This window comes from Pleuronectes platessa, chromosome 4 (assembly GCF_947347685.1).
Source record: "Pleuronectes platessa chromosome 4, fPlePla1.1, whole genome shotgun sequence".
NCBI classification, from domain to species: Eukaryota; Metazoa; Chordata; class Actinopteri; order Pleuronectiformes; family Pleuronectidae; genus Pleuronectes; species Pleuronectes platessa.
In genome coordinates this window covers 18,861,950-18,883,251 of record NC_070629.1, presented here as the reverse complement: position 1 = coordinate 18,883,251, position 21,302 = coordinate 18,861,950, and the positions used below count along the sequence as shown (strand labels likewise).

At 43.2% G+C, this 21,302-nt stretch overlaps 1 protein-coding gene across 3 annotated transcripts in view; it reads right to left on the bottom strand.

Annotated features, from left to right (window-relative positions):
- Nucleotides 1-21,302, bottom strand: part of pcsk5b (proprotein convertase subtilisin/kexin type 5b) — a 75,253-nt gene that overhangs the window by 23,539 nt on the left and 30,412 nt on the right. The window contains exons 11-21 of one of the 3 annotated variants that reach the window (XM_053421824.1): nt 20,351-20,468; nt 16,501-16,689; nt 15,829-15,965; nt 15,363-15,494; nt 15,030-15,132; nt 12,212-12,405; nt 9,436-9,520; nt 7,558-7,661; nt 7,066-7,204; nt 5,441-5,556; nt 1,624-3,911 (exon numbers count right to left, since the gene is read on the bottom strand). In XM_053421824.1, coding sequence (XP_053277799.1) covers nt 3,796-3,911; nt 5,441-5,556; nt 7,066-7,204; nt 7,558-7,661; nt 9,436-9,520; nt 12,212-12,405; nt 15,030-15,132; nt 15,363-15,494; nt 15,829-15,965; nt 16,501-16,689; nt 20,351-20,468 — 1,433 coding nt within the window. In that variant the 3' untranslated portion in view covers nt 1,624-3,795. Of the gene's footprint in view, nt 1-1,623; nt 3,912-5,440; nt 5,557-7,065; nt 7,205-7,557; nt 7,662-9,435; nt 9,521-12,211; nt 12,406-15,029; nt 15,133-15,362; nt 15,495-15,828; nt 15,966-16,500; nt 16,690-20,350; nt 20,469-21,302 lie in introns of those variants that run through there. The other 2 variants (XM_053421825.1, XM_053421826.1) reach the window with 2 other exon arrangements.

Sequence of the window (21,302 nt, the reverse complement as noted above, 5' to 3'; positions counted from 1 at the left end):
GTTTTTTTTTTTTTAAACTCACCAACCTTGTGCTTCACACTTGACAGCAGGGAAAACATTGTCTCCTATCCTACCTTTGTGTTAGACAAAGGTGACAGACACTGGCTCAGGCATGAGGATTGAGTGGTGTGTGTGTGTGTGTGTGTGTGTGTGTGTGTGTGTGTGTGTGTGTGTGTGTGTGTGTGTGTGTGTGTGTGTGTCCTTTAAGGCAGCCGCGAGGTTCTGTTCTCTCTGCTTTCTGTGAAAAGCTCAATTGTTCCTTTGAAAACAAAAGAGCTTCTTTGTGTACAAACACAACAGGCGGTGACTTCCCATTCAGCAGAGCTCCGCAGAAACCATTCAAACAGCTCCCAATAAACGCCGACACTCTCCTTCACGCACACAGACACATTCTTGTGCTTCCATCTTAGAGAGGACACTCAGGCATTTGGCAGCCCCTAACCCTAACCATCAAAACTAACTGCTTGACCCTCACCTTTACCCTAACCTAACCCTAAAACCAAGTCCTCACCTTCAAACAACCCTTTGAACAAGTGAGAACCGGCCAAAATGTTCTCACTTTCCCAAAATTCTCTCACTAAGGTCTACGCTCACCATGGTCCTTACAAATATAAGTAAGGTTACAAGTACACACACACACACACACTCAGTCTCCCCGTCTTTCTGTTTGTCTCCCTCTCACTCGCACACACAAACAAACAGGGAGCCTGTTCTCAAGGGATGTAATGTTGCTCAGCAAAAGCAGACACTTTGGACTCCCACTGCCAGACGGGGAGAAGAATGGAGCCGAGAAGAAAGACAGACTGTCACTCAAGGGAGTAAAAGTTTTCTGCTGTTATGGACTCGGCCGACCTTGTGAGATATCAACAGTCTCTGTCGGGAGCGAGAGAGAAAGCTCGGTTGGCAGATACGTTCACTATCACCCACCATACCGGGTCCTGAATCCTAATGCCCCCCCCCGGCTCCTGATGACGTCTCACAAACATGTTTACTACACATCACAGGCTGTGAAGAGACAATTCAAGTGAGCTTGGGTGGAAGGATGCCTGAGACTCCACCCCGAGTGTCCGTCCGCCCCCGGTCACCGGTGCATCCTCCCAGACCAGCCTGACGGACACATCTTCACCTCAATTCGATTCTCCTCAACATCCAACATTTCTATTCACCGTTTTAAATCACGTGTTGCTCTGCCGCGGTCACAGCTAGAGAATAAGCTCATGAAACAAATAAAGACAGATTGGCTTAATTCGTTCTGGTCCTGCTGTAACACGCGTTTGTCTTATTGACAGGGGACTGTTAGATAGCAACAAACAACTAATGACGGTGCGGATGTTTGTTATCGGCTTCCTCCTCTAACAGTTGATTTTGTACATGCTGACATTTGAATTAGGCTTTTATCTCGTCCAGACTCAATTACTGCACTCCACTCCAGGATCAGCAGAGAAACGTACAAAGATTACCACGTTGAGACCAGAACACCACATTAGACCAGAACTCGCTGCCCTTCACTGGTTACTTAGAAGGTAAGAGTCCCGTCTCTAGGCCTGGTCATATATTGTGATATTGGATGAAATGATACGCATGTCAACATAATCAATGAAAAATGTAAAGAAAACAAAATCATTAACAGATTAAACATTTTAATAAAGAACACTTAAGTAAAAAAAAGATTTTCAAAACTAGGACTTTGAGTAACATTAATAATGCATTGTCACAGATATGTCACAGGTACACAATAAAAACAGCTTTTATACGAGGGGTGTGTGTGTGTGTTCATGTGTGCAAGTTTGTATGTGTGTGAGTCTCTCTAATATCACACAATCTAAAATCAATTCAAGTCATCTTAAACAATGACCCGGAATAAGTTTTTGTTAAACAAAACAGGGGATTCATCAAGCTTTATTACAAATCATCAAGAACCATAACCAGTTGACAATACAACAAATCATCTAATACTGTAAATGCTCGAGCTGCAGGTGTGAGGACCCACACAGAAGAAGAATCTTAAACATTTTGTCTTGGCCGTTCTTTGTGAGGAATCAGCAACACCAGGACGACCTTGGACTTCTCACGGGGGAAAGGCTCAGAGACAGACGGGCGGAGGAACCCGGTGTCTGACGGGTGCCAGGCCCAACACGAGGACAGTTTGGATTTGTGCAGAATGAATTAACATTACCGACACACTGATTGCCTCTTTGTTGGTTTACTATTGTTTTTCTCTTGGGTTGACGGAGCACAGGTTCTACCGACAAAAAGTTTTTTACATCTACATTTTGGACATTCAGATTTGCACCACAACAGATCGCTTACCGTCTGACTGTCAGAGACCTTCACCTGCAGTTGAAACATGATAACACAACACTGTTTGTGCCAATCATTGACCTTCTGTGTTGAAAGTGTGAGACAATACTTCAGTTGATATGCAATGGCATTAAAATGGAATGACGTCTAAAACCATATCATGTAGAGAACCGTAACATGTAGGGATGCACCGGCACAGATTCAATATAATGAATGGGCAAATTTCAGTACCTGGAAGGTCACAAACCAACTCACAGAAAAGATCCCTATCATATAAGTTATATTTCAATTATTTTTTCCAGTGACAGCTAAATAATGCCTTTACAACATCTCTGAAGAGCTTTAAATTGTTCAGTCACAGTAAAGGATGGAATCGATACTGTTTTTGTTTTTTTGACGCAAAGGTTTCCTTTCCAGAATCTGCACTATGGTGTGAAAAATAGACATCGGTGCATCCCAGTACCACAAATTCATTAAACCTCGCTGCAGCGTTTCCTTCCCCTGCAGGAAACTCTGGAAGGAATGACTATTGACTTGTCTTGTAGTACCTCTGGAATGAATCAATGCTGTCTGGGCTTACATCAAGAATTAATAGCATTCCTCTACACACACACACACACACACACACACACACTACTCAAGACAAACACACACACACACATAAACACACACTATTCAGAGAGGGCAGGCTTGTGTTTTAAAATAAATGAAATGAGGTGATTTTGGTCAGTAACACGTGTCAGTCTTGGGATAAAGAGACACCGCGGCATACGCAACTTCAAGTGATGGCTGATTTAAGATCAATGTGTCTGAGTTCATGTTTATAAGTGTGTGAGTGTATGTGTATATACTGTATATATATATATAAAATTGTGTGAATTTCTCTTCCCTCCCCTAAACAGCCAGAATCAGCCCAGACAGACATTATTATTTTCACATTACAGTGAGCTTCTTTTTTTTCCTCAGATGTATATTTACAGGCGGAAAACCAGGGCCTTTCCTACTGTATGCTCACTTTCCATCTGTTTAGCGTTATCACTGGAAAGAGGAGGAAGAGGAGCCAAAATAAAAACCGCACACGGATGTTTTCTGAGCTTCGCACGCTGAGTGGCTCCCGCTTTAAGCAATGCTTCCTACACTGGCAACAAGAAAAGACGGTTCAACTATTTTGGCATCGATGCTTTGGTCACAAAATACCGACACTTTTATTTTGTTTTTCACTTTTGTTTTCATTTGCTCGTTTGTTCTTGGAATAAGTCCCAGTCATTTTACACCCCGACGACGTGTGTGTCCCAGTACAGAAAAAAAGGTAGGTTTGTTGTAGTCCTGTCATCGCACCTCCGATGCAGTCCCTTTAAGAGGCACAGGTTCTCTTATAAATTATGTGACTGTGAATGAGTGGGCAGGGGGAGGGGGGGGCTTGAGAAGGAGGAGTGCCCCCTGTGCCCCTGCAATCCCCCCTGCACTCCCTGTACGCCCGGCGAGTGCGTCCCGTCAGCCCTTCTGCGAGCACGTTCTGCAGCACAGTTGCTGCAGCACTTTCCTCTGGCAAAGATTGTTCTTTTTAACAAGCACGCAGAAGCTGCCTTCCGCCCAAGATTCTTCATTTGCTTTCCACAGACCAGGTAGAAGAGATACGGGGGGGGGGAGTTTGGAAGGAGGGGTGAGGGAAAACATGTGGAAACACACACACACACAAACATTGTAGAACCATCAGAAATGGTTGAATGGCAGGCAGAGCCATGTGATTGGTCAGGAGAGGATTCAGGTAACAGGAAGAGTTTTTTTTTTTTTTTTTATCCAATCACAGGTGACGTTCATCAAGGTGGGAAATGATTGTAGTCCAGTGGAGAGATTGGATCCATGTCAGGAGAGACGGAAAAACAGATTCGGGAGGAAAAAAAAAAAAACAGAGAGAGAGAGAAAACAAACGTCACACAATTAGCAAATTGGAGATTTTTTAAATTCACAACCTGCTTTCATTTTGCATCACAGAAAACTTAAAGTGGACCACCGTCTGTTCACAATACCATCTGCTAATTCTTTCATTTATCAACAGCAATTTGAGCTGCCAATCAACTCCCCCACCCCCAAATATGAGCCCGGTTACGAAGGTAGGGAACAGACTGGGGGTGCACTTTGAGCAAAGTAGTCATCAACAGAGAGGACACACATTTAAGACATTTATCTCCTCAGAACTTTCTCTCATCATGCACTGGGGTAAATTCTCCGCCACAGATTTGTTTTAACTAGAAAGATCAGGGAAAGAGCAGCGAATCTCAGGGAACTGATCAGACCCTAGCGTCGGCCGGTGAGTGGAAAAACCATGCACAGATTGGAAAAGGCCAGAACATGAAGCAGAGCAAATAGAACACGGCGAGGACACGTGGAGGGACAGCAACATGTGTGAGTGTTACGTGGAAATATGAAAAGGAAAAGAAGCAGCTTCAATAAACCTTTCAGCCTCTGCAGTGGGTGACGTAAACCAGGTAAGGGGTGAGTTTATGTTAAACTAAAAAAGGTAAGAATGTGTGCGAAGGTAAATCCTGAGACAGTTTTTAGTTGTGTTGCGCAGAACATGAATGAGAACTTTAGAAGGAAAACTCAAAAAGGCAAAAGCAAGGACAGAGCGCCTTCCTGCTCTGAAGCCACAGCAGATCTCTTTGAGGCATTTTAGTCAAGAGGTTAGTACAAAGCTCTGGGAGATGAAAAGAAAAACCTCAGCTTTTACTTAATAAAGAAACCCTTTTGCAGTCATTCTATTCCCTGTGGCTTGGAACACAATTTAATTTAAGTAGAGATGCAAGATAGCCTGAGTGTCACAGAGAGAGCGGAGATGTAAATCTACACCTCCGAGGATTCTGGTGCTTTGATTAGACCGGATTGTTTAAACCACAATTTGTGAACTTTTGCCTTAAACACTTTGCAAAAAAAAAAAAATACTGATGTGAATTAACTATATTATAAATTGAAAAATTAATTCTTGCTGCAGCTCTTTCCAATTAAGTGCAAATTCATTGAAGACCATGCGAGAAGGTCAATGCATAAACAATATATTCCCTGAGAGAGAGAGAGAGACTGCAACAAGTATAAACACATCGAGAGCCTTAGTTTATAGATGAGAAAGCTGACAACTCACCATCTTTGCAGATGGTGCTGACCACGCAGGCTCCTGCCTCCAGATTGTAACCACTGACGCAGCTGCTGCAGTTTCTCTCTCCGGACCCCGAGCACTCGTAGCAGCTATGGTCACACCTGTCGATGGTTGGGTAGAAGAATTAGATGCTGATCTGCTGAGCTGTGATCACATATCCTCGCTGAAAGTTCTTTGAGAATAAATCTTTCACTGACTGAGCTCCATTGTTTTGGCCTGCTCAGCCTGTGTGCACTTGTGTGAGCAGCAATCACGAAGAGCTGGACGTTTTCAAGTTAGGTGAGAGAGGGGATTTTGAACACAGCCGTTATCACAACAAAAAATAGGGAGGAGAAAAAATATCTGAAATAAAACTTTATGCACCAAAGGCCAAAATTTGGCATTTACCGCCCCGCTGGTGTGAAAATGGGGAATGGAAATGATCTGGTGTCAGCCTCTGAGGCCGAGGGGAGCCGACGGGGAAGCGAGGACTCGAGCGAGGTAAGGGGTCAAGCGAGCAATAAATAATTCATGGCGGGAGAGAAAAATAGCAGGGAGGCAGGTCTACCACAGGGAGCGATAAGAGCAGCAGCCAAGACGCCTGACTCCGTGGAGGAGTTTGACTGTGGCTGTGATAGGAGGCAAAGTAGTCATCAAACTGTCATCAGTCATATAAAAGAAAATGAGTATGTTTGAATGAGTAGGTCTGTCTCCTCACCCAGGTTCATGCTAGTGAAGCAGAAGAACTGTTTGGACAACACGTTTATTCAATAATACAGGTTCACATATGCAGTTTTATGCTTCTACAGTCAACTTCAAATGGATAAAATTCACTAGAGTAGGCTTGCTGCTTACATTTCCTCTAATTGTTACAGTCAATACCACCTCGGATACGTTTTTAAACAGAATCACACAAAAACTACGGTTCGGATTTACCACAAAACCTGTTGGAATGATGCGATATGGGTCAGGGAAGGATCCATTCAATATTGGTTTGGATCCAGATCAGAGGGCAGATGCAGGAATTTATTTCCACTTACAAACATTGCAACATTTCTAAAATAATAATAATAGAGCTTTCTTTAGCTAACAAAGTGCTAATATCTATGAACAGGTGAAATTTTGTGAGAATCCACATAATGATCTTGATTTTGTGAATCCCATTAAGTGTATTTAGGAGGGTGATCTTTCCTCAGTTACAGTACAGTAACAAATATACCTTCCACGAGAATGGATTTTCTTTAGGGAAGACGTTTGCAGAAACCTTCCGTGTACATGGGTTATCTCTCCCATCTCAATCTATGTTTAAATGGCCAATCGGAGGGTTGTGCTCCCTGAGTGTCCTTATACTTATTATTTGAGTCCCGGCTGTAAAAACAGATATAAAGTGTCCATTTTATTGGAAATGTCAGCGTCTGAATCATCTTCTGAAAAATCTCCTCGAATGTTAAATTATAAAATGGACTACTAGGAAAGGCAGAGTTTGTGCCCTGCAGACAGCACAAGTTGTGCTAGGAAAAGATTAAAATGTAGAGTATCAGAAATTTGCACAATCTCAAGATTTCCTCAATCATCTCTTGGGACCTGAGATCTAACGTTTTGTTCCCTGCGGTGCGGACGTGCTGACTCACTTCTTACAGGACCTCTGCACCTGCCCATTGTCTGAGGTCTGCTCTGACAGGTAGTAGCCGGTGCTGCATGTTGACACACACCGCCAGTCCTCAAGTAAGTAGCCCTCTGCACACTTGGTGCACGCCTCTATACCTGTGCCTGGAAGACAAGGAACACACACTTCAGAGATGTTGTAAAGGCATTTAAAATCAGATGAGTAAAAAATCAGTAAAAACTGAGGAGATGTGTGGGTGTGTTAATTACGGATATAACACGCAACAGATACAAAACTCAAAAATAAAGAAACCCTTTTGCAGTAGTAAACAGCATGATTTCCGCAGTGGGACATATATGTAATTTCCTGCCTCCAGCTTTCTCTACCCAGATGACACCCCTCCACTGAATGTGCTGGACAGTTTCCTGTTTTTGTGAATTTGTCTGACCCCAGATCTCCTGCTGGGCTCTATATGTAAAAGACAAACTGTGCTTATCGCTGGCTTTCCTCTTCTTACCTGCACAGGTGGCACAGGCCCGATGGCAGGGCTCACAAGTCCGCCTGTGTCCGTTGTAGTAAGTCCCTTGGTCACAGGTCATCTGACACTTGTTCCCTTGAAGACTGGGAGGAGCAGCAACACAAAGCAAACACAAGTAAGTTCAAGAGAAAACAGAAGAAAAACAATCAGTTCAAGTTTGCCTGTGACACACGGCCAGCTGCTGATGTACAATGTCAAATATTTAGTAAGAATGACAGAACACTGCAGCACCGGTAACACTGTGTGGGTGTGGACGTTAGCAGCTGAACTTCAGCTCACTCTCTTGAACAGGAATCTGACGTCTTCTAGAGTCGAGTGCAATCAGAGGAAATCTGTTGCTTTCTGACAAAGACCGATGTAAGGAGTGCCAGATGCGAGGGGTCAGAGGTCAGTAAGGAAGTAGGTGCCGAGCTTCTAAAGTCACTTGTGTGAAATCCCAGCGAGGACAGGTTGGTGAGCTCGCTGCACTGAACTGAAAAACAGCTGGTCTCTGTTAGCGAACGTTTCCCAGAAACAAACTCGCCTGCTCCTCTCTTCCTCCCTGGCTCCTAACCGACCTCGAATGGTGAAATGAATGGGAGACGGAGAGTTGTGTGAGAATGTGCGTGCATGTGTGTCTCACTGTGGTCTCACATGGTGTACGCAGGAAATTATGGCTTACAAGTGTCCCTGCCTAAACCTCTGGCTACACTGAACGACTGAAGCCAGGTTCAAGACCACAATATGTTTTAAACGCTTCACAAGTGTTTCCTTCACAACCTATTAGAATTCCAGCACTCTGAAACGCCCGATCCTCTGTCAGGTCAAGTGTAGTTGGTGCGGTTCTAAAAAGGGCTGTTATGGAAGTGGCCAGAAAGTGAACTGGAACACGTCTGCATGGATAACTAAACGGCTTAGATCTGAAGGCACTTCAAAGTAGCACAACCCAAAATGGGCAACGGCTCCGCTTCTTGTGGGTCTCCGCATGACACGAGTAGATGTGGGCTTTAATACGCGCGGGTCACAGGGTGAAACTTGGTTTACTCAATTGGGTCCCGAGGGTAAAACAGTTGGGAGGCCCCGGCCCCACTGGCTGCAAATCCAAACCACAATGTAACACAAAGTGCTGGTCTACGTTAGCAGCACCGTATTCCAGCAACGCTAAAATGTTGTCTTTTATCCACAAACCACAACAATGACAAACGCACAAAACCTGAGCTGTGCGTCCTTGCATGACAGTTAGCTGACTGTAATGATAAACCTACTGGAGGAAAGCTGTGATTTATACCAGCGGGTCTGGATGTATCCACATACTAACAACGCCTGAAAACACATAACATGGGACCACTCACGCACACTGGGCATGTGCAAGCCAACAGTCAGATGAAAAAAAACAAAACACATAAAAGTGTCCTGAGCAACATAAACCTCCTGCTTACGTTCTCACATCCTCACACCTGGAGAGATTTGCCACGTGAAGTGGCTACAAAATGTCTCATTGTTAATTTCACACAGTTACAAAACCACCAGATGCAGCAGCCTCCTTTTCTAACATCAGAGAGGAGCGGGGAGAAGCTGTGAACAACCATCCCAAAGCACTTCCTTCAACACCTTTAGAGTTAAGGCAGTTCAAACGGGGCCACCGAGCAACTTTCATGCAAAATAGCGTTGAGGCAAATCCACCAAACTGTTTCTGTGGCTCTTAAGATGCAATGCAGAGTGATTTTAATTGTGTCTGCATTATTTCCAGCTAAAGCACAACAACTAAAAAACAAAGGCTTTTCATAAGATGTATAGTTGCAAGTTATATACAGTCAACTAAAATCAGCTAAATGTTTCTAACGTATCGGGCACTGTTTAGTGTGACTTCCAGTTTACCTCATCCCCGGTTTACATTCTGTGCAGATATTGGAGCTGTTGCACCTCTTGCAGTTCTCCGGACATCTCCTGCAAATGTTGGAATCTGGAAGACAGAGGGTGAGCCGGTCACAAACAGAGGCTAATGAGATCGAGAAGTCTGGTTGCATTTGAGACGAAGAGGGGGAGCAGATGAGTAAGACCAGGATGAAGAGGAGGACAAGCGATTGAGAAGGAGCAGCGAGAAAGGTGAAGGAGGACTAAAAGAGGGGAATGAGTGGGAGAACGGGGCTTATGAGGAAAACAGGAGGACAAAAGGCAGGAGGTGGGGAGAGAGATGGCAAGAGAGAGAGAGAGGGGGGGAGCGGAAATGTCAAAAGGCTAGAGCTGCGGGGATGAAAAAGAAGATTGTAGTGTTGGAGAGGAGGATAGCAATACAGATGGATATTTCAAAAAGGCAATGACACAATGTGACACAATGTAAATGGGCACGTCTGAGTTCAGCAGCAGTAAGGGTGGACGGAAAGATGCGTGAACATGATTTATTACTCCCTGGGAAACTATCTAAGAGTAGACTCTGACTATTGAGCTAAACCTTCCCAAAATATTGCTAAAACAACCCTGTTGGTTTTGTATATAAAGCTTAATGATCAGAGCTGAGAGGGGAGGAGAGTAATTTGAGGGATTGATGGTTAAATGTTCAGGAATCTGAAAATCCTTTAGGGTGGATTCAGGACAGGTCGCAGATGGATGGGTTTACTTTTACCTCCCAGGGCATATTTCCTACACCACTCAAGAACTGGAGGCCGGAATTAGGGCTGACATGGTAAGGTACTCATATGTTTGACCTGTTCACCCTTTTTCCAGGGAATAACTCGTGGATGTTTTGGGGGCTGATATTGAAAAAGTGTGTGAAACCCGATACCATTTAAATCTAGATCCATTCTCTGACAAATCTGTGAAAATGTTTTACAAGGGCCTGCTATGTTAGGGATATTTTTTTCCTGGATTCGCCCCCTAATGCAAATCCAAGCCAGAATCGAATGTGTTCTTCTCTGGGTCATGCCCCAGTAGTTTTTGTGAGATCCTTCAAATGAAACAAACAAACACACAGATAAAACATAGCAGAGCTAATATCAATAAGGAATCAAGGAGGGGATACCAAATGTACATTTTTACTTTTTGAAACAAAGTCGGATTTAACCCTTAATAATGTTGATGGCAGCCCATAGCCTACATGCTGCAGCTGACAGGACCTAGTGTATTATCATGTTAGCTTCTCTTAAAAAAGTTTTTCTGGACCAGTGACAAACGAGTCCGTGTGTTGTTAGCGGCAGGAGTTCAGCTCAGACTGACAAAGACAAAATAGACTCTCGATGGCTCATTTAACGCAACACAAAGCTCAGCAGTGCCAACATTTCAAAGGAAAGAAGTATCCACTACATCTTGGCCTGCTGAAATGTTATGATTGAACTTGGATCAAATCACATCAGATCTTCTGCCAGAAACTCTCCGAGCTGCCAGGACTCACACTGTCTTGGCTGCAAACCAATATATAGACATAATTATAAGATATACATAGTTCCAGTCTCTCATTCCTGCTTCACTTTCATCCAGCCTGGATCTCCAGCACAAGACATACATTTGGTCGCGTGTGCGATTCCACCACTGCACTGTGCTCATTATAAAACACATGACTTCCCGTAAACAGAATTCAAAAAAAGATCCTCCTATGGATCTGTTTTATTTCACGTTAAGCTGGTAAAGAGAAAAACATCTCATTACGCCGTGGCCACGGGATACAAGAGCGTGCATTTTAATTAGGTCCCCCATGTGACCAGGTTAGAGCGGACACACCTCTCTGCTCTTCAACGTACCGCACACTGCTCACAGCTAAATAGAATCAGAATCTGGGTTTATTCCCAAGTAGGTTTACCCATACAAGGGATTTGCTGTGGTGTGTTTAGTGCAAGCATAAATAAACAAATGTAAACAATAGCAAACAATATGAAATAAATTATAGGCACTAGAAAAAGGATTGTACAATGTGTACAGTATGACCGATACTGGCCATGGAAAATGATCTTTCACCAGGTCAATGTTCATCTGTCCAATATGTCACAAGCAAATATTTCCTGTATCTGTTTCATAGTAAAAGCACTCTTGTTTTTTCTGTTTACCGAATCGATTCATTTGTCTAAACAAGGCTTTTATTGTTATTGCGCCACCTGAAAATGCACGGCTTCTTACTGTAGAGTCCTGGCAGGCAGTTTACTCTGTGTATATAGCTGTACTTTTATTCAAGGAAATTCTGTGATTATATCAGAAATCATTTCCTGGAGTAGCATCTCCACAGCAAACACTCTAAAATCCCAGTTTGTTTGAAATGTTGACATTGTCCTATTTATAAATGACCTCACTCAATCGGAGTAAAACATTCTGTAACACCCTCACTTGAGGGAGTTCAGACCTTGACAATCTAAATCGATGGACAGCAGAGTGACAATGGACTCACCGGGACAAATCAGTGTCCTTGGGGACAATGGGCAATCATGAGGGAGCCTCTGTTTTGGCTGCAGGTGCCAAGATCATTAAAGTTTGGTTTGTTGTTTGGTAAATTATAACAACAGGTGCAAAGGAGAAAATTGCTATTGAAGTCAGAACAAGCTAATGAAACCCCCAAAGATGTCAAGGAATGAGGAAAGAACACGAACGGAATGAAAAGTAAGACTCATTCTCATTTAGATAAGAGTTGGTGCATTGTATAGAGCCAGTGTAGCCGGCGGTGGAAACCTACCATGGTCGAGGTAGAAGCCGTCACCGCAGTTGGCCACACACGTGTTGGATCCCTCGTTGAGGTGGAAGCTGCTCCTGCATGTGGTGCACTGGTCACTGCGGCTCCCGACGCAGGTCTCGCACAACGAGGAGCACTTCTTGCAGCGCTTCCTATCGTCACGGAAAAAGCCGCTGGGGCACTCAGACACACACATCCTGGAGGAAAAAGATTTATGGTTTTTATAGATTTGCTCAGGTGGTAGATTACTCCGACTTCAGTCTACTCCAGCCACAATATAATAAATACTAAACTGACCTCTTTGTTCCACAGTTAACAACCTCGATCACACAGCTTGAATGAGCTTATGTTAAGAGGCTCAAAATGTGAAACATATGCCAGAGACCAAGACACATGTCTCTTGTGTAAGAGCATTGTGAGGTGACTCCGCCGTGTGTTATTAACAAAAGCTCAAGTAATAGTCTGTTGAATTAAAGATGATTTAGTTTTTATAATAATCGATTGAAAATGTAAATGTATTTTTCCTGTATCAATGCAGATAATTGGAGAGAGCTACAGACATGTAGGGGAGGGTGTGTGTGCATGCTACATGGTGAACAGGTGTAACATCTGTTGGATAAATCCACAGGCCTCCGTCACCCCACATTTCACCCTAAGGCTCCTTTTCTAAGGTGAAAGGATCTCCAAAATCCTCAAGAGCACAAAACACACACATACAGACACACTCAAACACACACACGCACCTTAAGCCGTATTCACACACTGCAGAGTTTTCTGCCAAGAAGAACATATGGCGCGTTTGAAACACATAATACACATGTGCAGTACACACTGCGTTTGTCATCCAGTTTCAACGCAGATCTCTGCTACACTGAAATTGTTGAACTTTGATTATTTCAACAACACAATGTAACGCCGACACCGAGGACAACGCTACGTGAGAAGAGGTTTTTCCTGAACATGTTATCAGGGCAAACAGAGGATTGAGACCTTGAAATTGTGGTAAAAGCTATTTAAAGCCTAATAAAACATTTTTTACAATGCAACTCTGCAAGCTGCGATACTCATTTGTATTTTGGGCGATGATTTCCACAAACTCTGATTACATATCAGTCGACAAATGAATTGATTAAATCTGGGGATGTGGCGACATTTGCTTCCTAAGGATTATAAAAAGAGGTGAAAAAGTGAGTACACCCAAAATGTCAGTTACATTCCCTGCGCATGAAGCACTCTGATTCAAAATGTAGCTACTTTACAAATGTGTAAATAGACTGCTCCACACCCTTCCACAGTTACTGCGTGCTATTCAAAGGGCTTTCACAGTTTCACAATGACTTGTCCTTGCTGCTTGTTGAAAAAAAGTTTCCTTTTCTTTATTCTCTTTAATTAAAAAAAAATCCTCGTAATACAACAGCTTTTTTCTCTTAATATTACGACTTCATTGTCAAAATAGTAGATTTTTTTTCCTTCATCATGGTCATCGTAGTTTTTAGAACCAATGATGCTGTTTAAATTGAACATTTTTAGGACAAGAAAATTCAAGGTATATTTGATCAATATGCGGACAATGTAAATAATCCTTCCTATCATCTCATCACCTGATTGTTCCTAAAATTCTGGCTGCAGTCCTCACAGACAAACACACACACACCTTCCAGAGTCTCTCATCTCTTGAGTGCGTCTAGACCATCAAACACATATGTTGGGATGTAATTATCTGAACATTAAACACCCCCACTGCCCCTCCTCTTCCCCTCCACCACTCCCCACAATCCTCACTCATCAATTGCTCCCTGCGGTGGCAGAAAAGGGCAGCGCACCTCTGAAGTGGGCTAATGATAAGGCAGCACCTAAGCTTGCACATTCACATGCACCTGCACTGGTTTGCCTTTTATTAGTGCAGAGACCCGCTGACACAAAGGCAATTACAGCAGACTTTGATCCTAATGGGCTCCGACGGGCGCACACCCACAAACATGCACACACACACACACGTATAGACACATAATTAACAGGGGGGAAGGGACAGACTAAACATATTACAAGCCACAGGAAATAACGTCTCTGTTATCAGACTGAAAAGGTGAGATTAATCAGGCCACCGCCTGCACGGCTTCTTTTCCTTATTCACATTACAAGCTTATCAGACAACAGGAAGGAGCTGAAACCTTTGACCTTACATGGTGGAAAATGTGTTGCGGGTTTCACGAAACAGAGCCATCTTGATGAGACAGCAGTTTTACGGGGGTTTAAAATGAAAGTCTGCTGAGTTGATCCATATAAGAGCCTCGGTCAAACACCCTCCTTTTATTTATTTTTAGGTTCAAAAGTCTTGCTGGTATCCTGATTAATAGATGCATTCATGCAAAGTGGGCGTTTGCACTAATGTTTCTTTGAAGCACAATCAAAACTTTTGGCTTCAGCTGATTAAATCCACTTTACAGGTTGAGAACAATCAGGTCATATTGATCCCTCTCTTCTTTCTTTAAACCACCACATGTGGTTTAAAGAAACAGACCAGATGTACCTTCTTCAATCTGTAGATTTGTATCTCAAACACAACTTTTAGATTGAGCGAAACCATATAATAAATCATACGTACTTTAAGGAAAGTCCGTTTAATTTCCAACAATTAAATTTTCTTTACATCGCCTAAGATCTGATTATCATTACACTTCAACTGATGTAAAATAAGAGATTTGTTCCCTCACAATGTTGCCTTTTTCCATCTGGGATTTTGAATCAAAATATTTCCAGGACAAAGATAATGATACAAGATCCATATCACTATTGACTTTAATTAATTAAGCAGTCTGACCTGGTGTTGTTCTTGAACTTGAGGAAGTAGTGGAGGCAGTTAATGCAGTGATGGGGTCCAGGACCCTCACAGCCGTTCTCATTGCACTCAGAGTCACAGGGGCCTGAAGACACAAAAATCATTTAACCAGCTGAAAACTTTACCAAATTTTATGACTGAATGGAAACAATATATGTCGTGACAGTGCTCTTAAATAAATATCACAGCACAATAATTAGCCATGATCACAGGGCTGTAAAAAATAATATGCTGAGAAAAGTTATGCTATTTGACGACAAAGGAGACCAAGGCTACTGTGGCGGACATCTATACAGCTCTGTATTTATCACTTACCATTATACTCCTCTGTGAACTCCTCATCGGTGGGCGTCAGCATGTCTGTGGAGCGAGGCTTATCGTTGCGCAGAGATGAGTATGGGTGCACAGAGGTGCCGTACAGCACCAGCGACCACTCCTTCAGCTTGCCTGAGGAGACGGAAGAAGGAAGAATTGGATTTTTGTATATTTGATATGTGGCGCTCCCCTTTTCATCAAGTCAGGTCTGTATTTTCAGGTAATATCTGTAGATCACATTACAAGAAAAACCATTAGAACTAGGCACGAGTTACCTGGGATCGACCTTTTAAGAAACTGCTGCTCTCCATTAGAGACTTTATTATGTCGTTTAATTAGTGCGTCATTCTCTGCAGATAAGCTCATTGTGTCTGTGTGTGTATTTATATGTGTGTATTTAACAATAAATTAGGGTGTGTGTAAACTCATGAATTTTTTCATTAAATAAGTAATGATGTTGTCGTACCAGGCACTTTCTGGCTGCGGAGTTGAGAAGGGGAGTCATAGATCTCTAGGACCCAGTCGCCTGCTGCCTTCTCTCCCCAGCAGTGGGTGGTCATAAACTCCCAGTTCTTAAATCCCTCCATGGAGTGATCAAACAACCTGCATATCAGGAATACACACACACACACACACACGTAAACAAACACACGTAAACACACACACAGTATAATCCCACAATGATATCAGATGAGGAAACAGCCCAAGTGTCGCAATTGCCAGAACAAACCGTTTCAACCACTCAACCAAGAAAATCACAGCCTCTAATGAGCTGGGGACAAACCCCAAAGAGGACTGTGGTTTATCTGGAGTCAACAGGGCCTGTGCACATACAGCGCTTACACCGCTTTCAGTTTCCAATCCCCTGGAGGATGATTTAAATATGAGGAGTTTTAGCAAATCAAAATGATTGTTTAGAAAGCATAGACTAGTGAATCCACATAATGATGCTTCATTTATTTAAATGTGATACAGAAAGCTTTAATTTATCTCATTATTCAAGCCCTTTTATTCATCACCTCTTCTTCGATGTCACTGCAGAGAAACGGAGTTCGGAGCTACTTATCTAAATCATTTTCAGCTTTTGCTTAGAAATTAAAATTCCCCAAACTGACAATATAAGAACATATACGATTACCTGTTGGCGAGCAGCTGAGACTTGGTCCCTGAGGGTGAGGTCAGGTTGATGGACAGGTCTCCACGGCGAGGGTGTGTGATTGTAATACGCACGACCACATGCTCCAGGTAGATCACGTGGTGGTTGGGGTTGTCGGTGCATCCTGTGGCCTTGTACACAGACCGAACCACGTGCTCTGGTCGGATGGTTCTGGAGGACAGGATGGAAACCAACGAAGAAGGTAGACATTAGTAGTAAATACCAGTGTGCTTCTGGAATCAGAGGCTGAATATTCCTTTACTGTGTTTGCCCCTTTTCAGGGCATGAGGCTGAGGGGGGGGGAGACGGGACTGTGGTGGTCTCACTACATCCAGACATTCTGTCCTGTCAGCTCCTGCTAAACACGCAGTTACTGAATAACAGAACACTCAATAACATGTTTCCCTACACCCAGGCACCCCTCAAAAGCAAATCACATGCATCTCTTTTCTGATCTAACCTGATCCAAAAACCAAAGAGCACGCACAAAAGCCCATGTTAAGGTTTTTTCCATTTGTTAAACCTCCACCAGTCAAAGAAACCAAGCAGCATGAGGACGATAAGAAAGACAAAGAGCATGATTTATTCGGTCTGCTATGCACAGCTCAGCGGTCGAACGATCGCCCAACAGCCAACGCAAACATCCAACCAGCCCTTGAATAACATCTGCGCTATGATCTAATATAACAACGATACAATACCAACAAAAAAAGTCAAAACGTGGACAGGTCCGGTGCAGGGGACAATGAATACCATCTTGCCATAGTGAGGCTTTAGAGAGTCGAACACATTATTCACTGCAGCACTGGATTACACTCAGAGGTTATTCACTGGAGACTAGAGCAGAGCTGCTGAATTATACTTGCTGGCAAAATTACCCATTAATGGATCACCATTATTCATTCTATTCTTTCTTTGGTGGATACTTGAAAGATAATTATCACATGTGGCTGTTTGATCCTCGATAGGAAACTGTGTTATTAGATTCCCTGTAGTCAAGGATTCAATCAAAGTACGAGGACATGTTTAGGGACTAAGTGATAAAGATAATTACCAACTGGTAAAGAACATTATTCAGAATTCCACTGTAGAGACATGTTTTTGTTTACACATCGACACCAAGTCAGACATTATTACCAAACGCTTGCTTGACATCTTTGCCGTTCTTTTACAGAAGCCCGGCAGGAGAAACTCTTTCATTCTTACTCAACATTTGCATCCTCACATACAGACCCTCCGAAGAAGATTATCTGGAGTTCAGTGCCGCTCTGAAAGCAGTTTAAGTTTAAAAACATAAAGCTGACTCCTTATAGCATGAACGCATCCATCTGAAATGATGGCCAATTGATCGCCTCGATAGTGGGATCATTCCATGAATTATTAATTCCTGCTAAAAATACATTTTGTTTGTGAACAAGCCCAAACCCAGAATTAGCCACAGAGAAAAAAAGCAATTTCCATTGGGAAATGTTGATTAAATTAGCGACACTAGTGCACCAAATCCACCTGTCAATCATCAATCAGATCAGTGAGTCAGTGTGTGAGGAGAGAAAGTGATGCATTGTTCAAAGCAGTGGGTTAAGAATCGTTTCTCCATAACGCCCGCAGTTAAACAATCCGAGTCACTTTCACCATTTCTGATTATTATATAACAGAAGGTCGACAAGCCAGTTCCTGAGGAGAACTGTCCATATAAACAATTTACATTAAAACCATTGAAAAAGAAAAAACTACACACACGAAAATGACACGAGCTCAAGCAGACCCGATGGAATGAATAACAGATTTTTTCCTGGAGGTGGTCGAAGACTGTCTGGAGAGCGGACAGCAGAGACGGCTGGGGAGTCTGGGGCTGATATCACAGCTCTGGCTTCTCTATGACACAACACAGATAACTGCACCGTACGCATGGGACGGAGCAGCGCAGATGCACAGCTGATTACCAGCAGTGTGATTGCACACACACACACACACGGGAGCGGGCCAGTGTTTTTCCCGGTGCGTGCCCCAAGTGGAGTGAGGCGAGCGATTGCAGACAGACATTACCAAACGCAGGCCGAGGGGCCAGCCAGAGGGTGTGGAAACACTGCAGCGAGGTGACGGCTGCACTCGTGTAAGGAGTTACAGTGGAGGTGGACAGCACGGGGAAATCAACGCACAGTGACCTGATTCCAGAACACTTTCGTACAATCCATCTTACGAAGGGAAGCACAATTATACATAAATGAATGGACTAAGTGATCCATTTAGGGAGAAGATTCTGCTTTCTTACTTTCATTTTAAAAAGTGTTACACATCAAACTTTTAGCACTTTTTCCACTGTTGTCACAAAAATAAAAACGATACAAAAAGCCTTCGGTCTTCCCGTTCTGTAAATATTTTTCAAGCTATTCCATGGCAATCCTCACATCACTTCCTTACTCTAAACACAGTGGAGGCTGAAATGACAAGTTTTTGTTTTTTTTCACATCACAACTTTGTGAATCTCTCTGTAATCCAGCAAACATAACAGTGTGAGTACGGAGCCTGACTGCCTCTGATACAAGCCAGACTTTACATAAGCCTCATGCAGGCTGACTAGAGTGTTGGAGCAGAACAGACTGAATAACCCTGATAAATGCTGCAGTCACTGGACACCGAGCCTTTGACTGAAAGCAAACCAGTTCAGGGCCCGAGTTCAACCAACCAGTCTAACACAGAACAGTGCTCCAGCTTCCAGCTGCATCCAGAATAACAAGTTGTGAAGCCCTGGCTCTCTCTCGCTCGATGTGTGTGTGTGTGTATGTGTGTGTATGTGTGTCTGTGTGTGTGTCTGTGCGCATAGTAAAGGTCTTATGTGAGAACCATCCTGCCAGAACTAATGCTTGGCCCCTATCAAGGTACAGCTTGCACAACTGCATTCTCAAACACACGCCGGTGCATAAGACACCAGGGAGAGAAAAAATGAGAAAAAAAGACAGTACAACAGAGAGACAGACCGAGATAGAAAGAGAGAGAGAGAGAAAAAGAGAAAGGAGCAGACTGAGACAGAAGGGGGGGGCGTGTAGTGGTTGTAAGAGAGATCTACTAAAACCAACATATTTCATCTGTTTCTTCTCTCGCATTTTACCTAACACTGTGTTGACACAAGACAGTTTCACATTCCATCGTGTTTAAGCAGAGTCTACTACACAATATGCTTGTTCAACCAGAGTCCCGTTGGAGTCCCAAAGGAAATCTTCATGTCCCGGCCAAAAATTGTATTCTTGACATACAGAGTGCTTTCAAAGTGCAGAAAAAGTTTGTTGACGGTCTTGTCCCCGTGAACACAGTGAGGACAGTGAAGAATTAGTTTGGTGTTGAAGAACTTGACCAGCCTGCACAGATGCCTGATCCCATTCCTATCACACATCTTTAGGATGAGCTGCAAGGCCGGCTCTGTGTCACATCTCATCACACACCCTCAGAGGCTGACCTCACTGGAGCCCATGTTGTTCTTGATGTGGGCAAACTGCTGCAGCCTTGTTCTCAAATGTTATCAGAGTGGAGACCGGAGGCCGTTGCAGCAGAAACTAGAATGTCACACAGAAGAGCACATACCTCCACCAAGGCCCAACTGTCCCCTACTGAAGCCACATTCAGATTCACTAGATTCACCCAATTGCATCAGCCCCCTGAACCTATTTTTTTGCATATTCTGCTCGATAACAATGAAACACAGATGAAAACATAACTTGGTAATTAAAGCGAGGACATATGAGAGCTGTGTCCACATGTCCACGTACTTGGTGAATGCGAGAAATTTCACTGTGTGTGTGCATGTGTGTGTTGTTGTGCGAGCGTTGTGTTCTACCTGATCTGTCGGTCTGCGCTCTCCACACACACGTGCTGAGAGGGGACCTGCCTCCATCGCTCTGCCTCCTTCACCATGGCCTCAGCGTCCATCAGGCCAAAGCCGTACAAATGGCTGACTGTAGGAAACAGTGTGAAGTTGAAGCTGATCACAATAGTCCAGAAATGATTCCATAGTGTGTTGTAACATTAATGGTTTTATTAAAAACATTTAACCAAACTAAAATGTTAAGAAAACAGATTAAGAATCAGGGACAAGAGCTTTGAACAAGTCTGTAATGAATCTACTATCACACCGATAGTTCCTTTAGGTAATTTGATGTAAATTTAAGGTTACGGTACAGTTCATCTAATATGAATTCCTTCCATACTTCACAATCCCCCCCCCAGTCCTGTTTCCCTTTAGTTCCTCTTTGAAAAAAACAGTCACTTGGATAATGTCCAGACACACTGGGCCTGCAGCCTGACTGACCCTGTCTCACTCTCTGCTTCTACCACACACAGACACAGGTATGCATACACACTTAATCACACTCTCACAACATTACAAAACAGCAACCAACACATGGACCCTGACAGATGGCAGCTGGCGGCACAGTAGTTTAGCGAGAGCGATAACGTTTTGGAAACCGCTCGGCCCCCTTCTTCAGACTGGAGACAACAAATCCAGGAATCACAGTAATGCATTCGGATTTCTCTGTGACTGTTTTGTATTTTTCATTTAAACACACTAAATCCCACCATGAATAAATGCAACTGATGATCAACTGATATGTGTTGATGCCCAGAACCCAGAACCCAACCCAAGCGGTGCCACATTAATGAGTCAAAACACAAAGTTTCAACATCTCATTTGTTCACTGTTGTGACAGTTTGTGTTTTCTTCACCTAAAAATCACCATCAGAACAAATATATTTCGGGAGGTTTTATTATAAAGTCTTTTACACCTTTG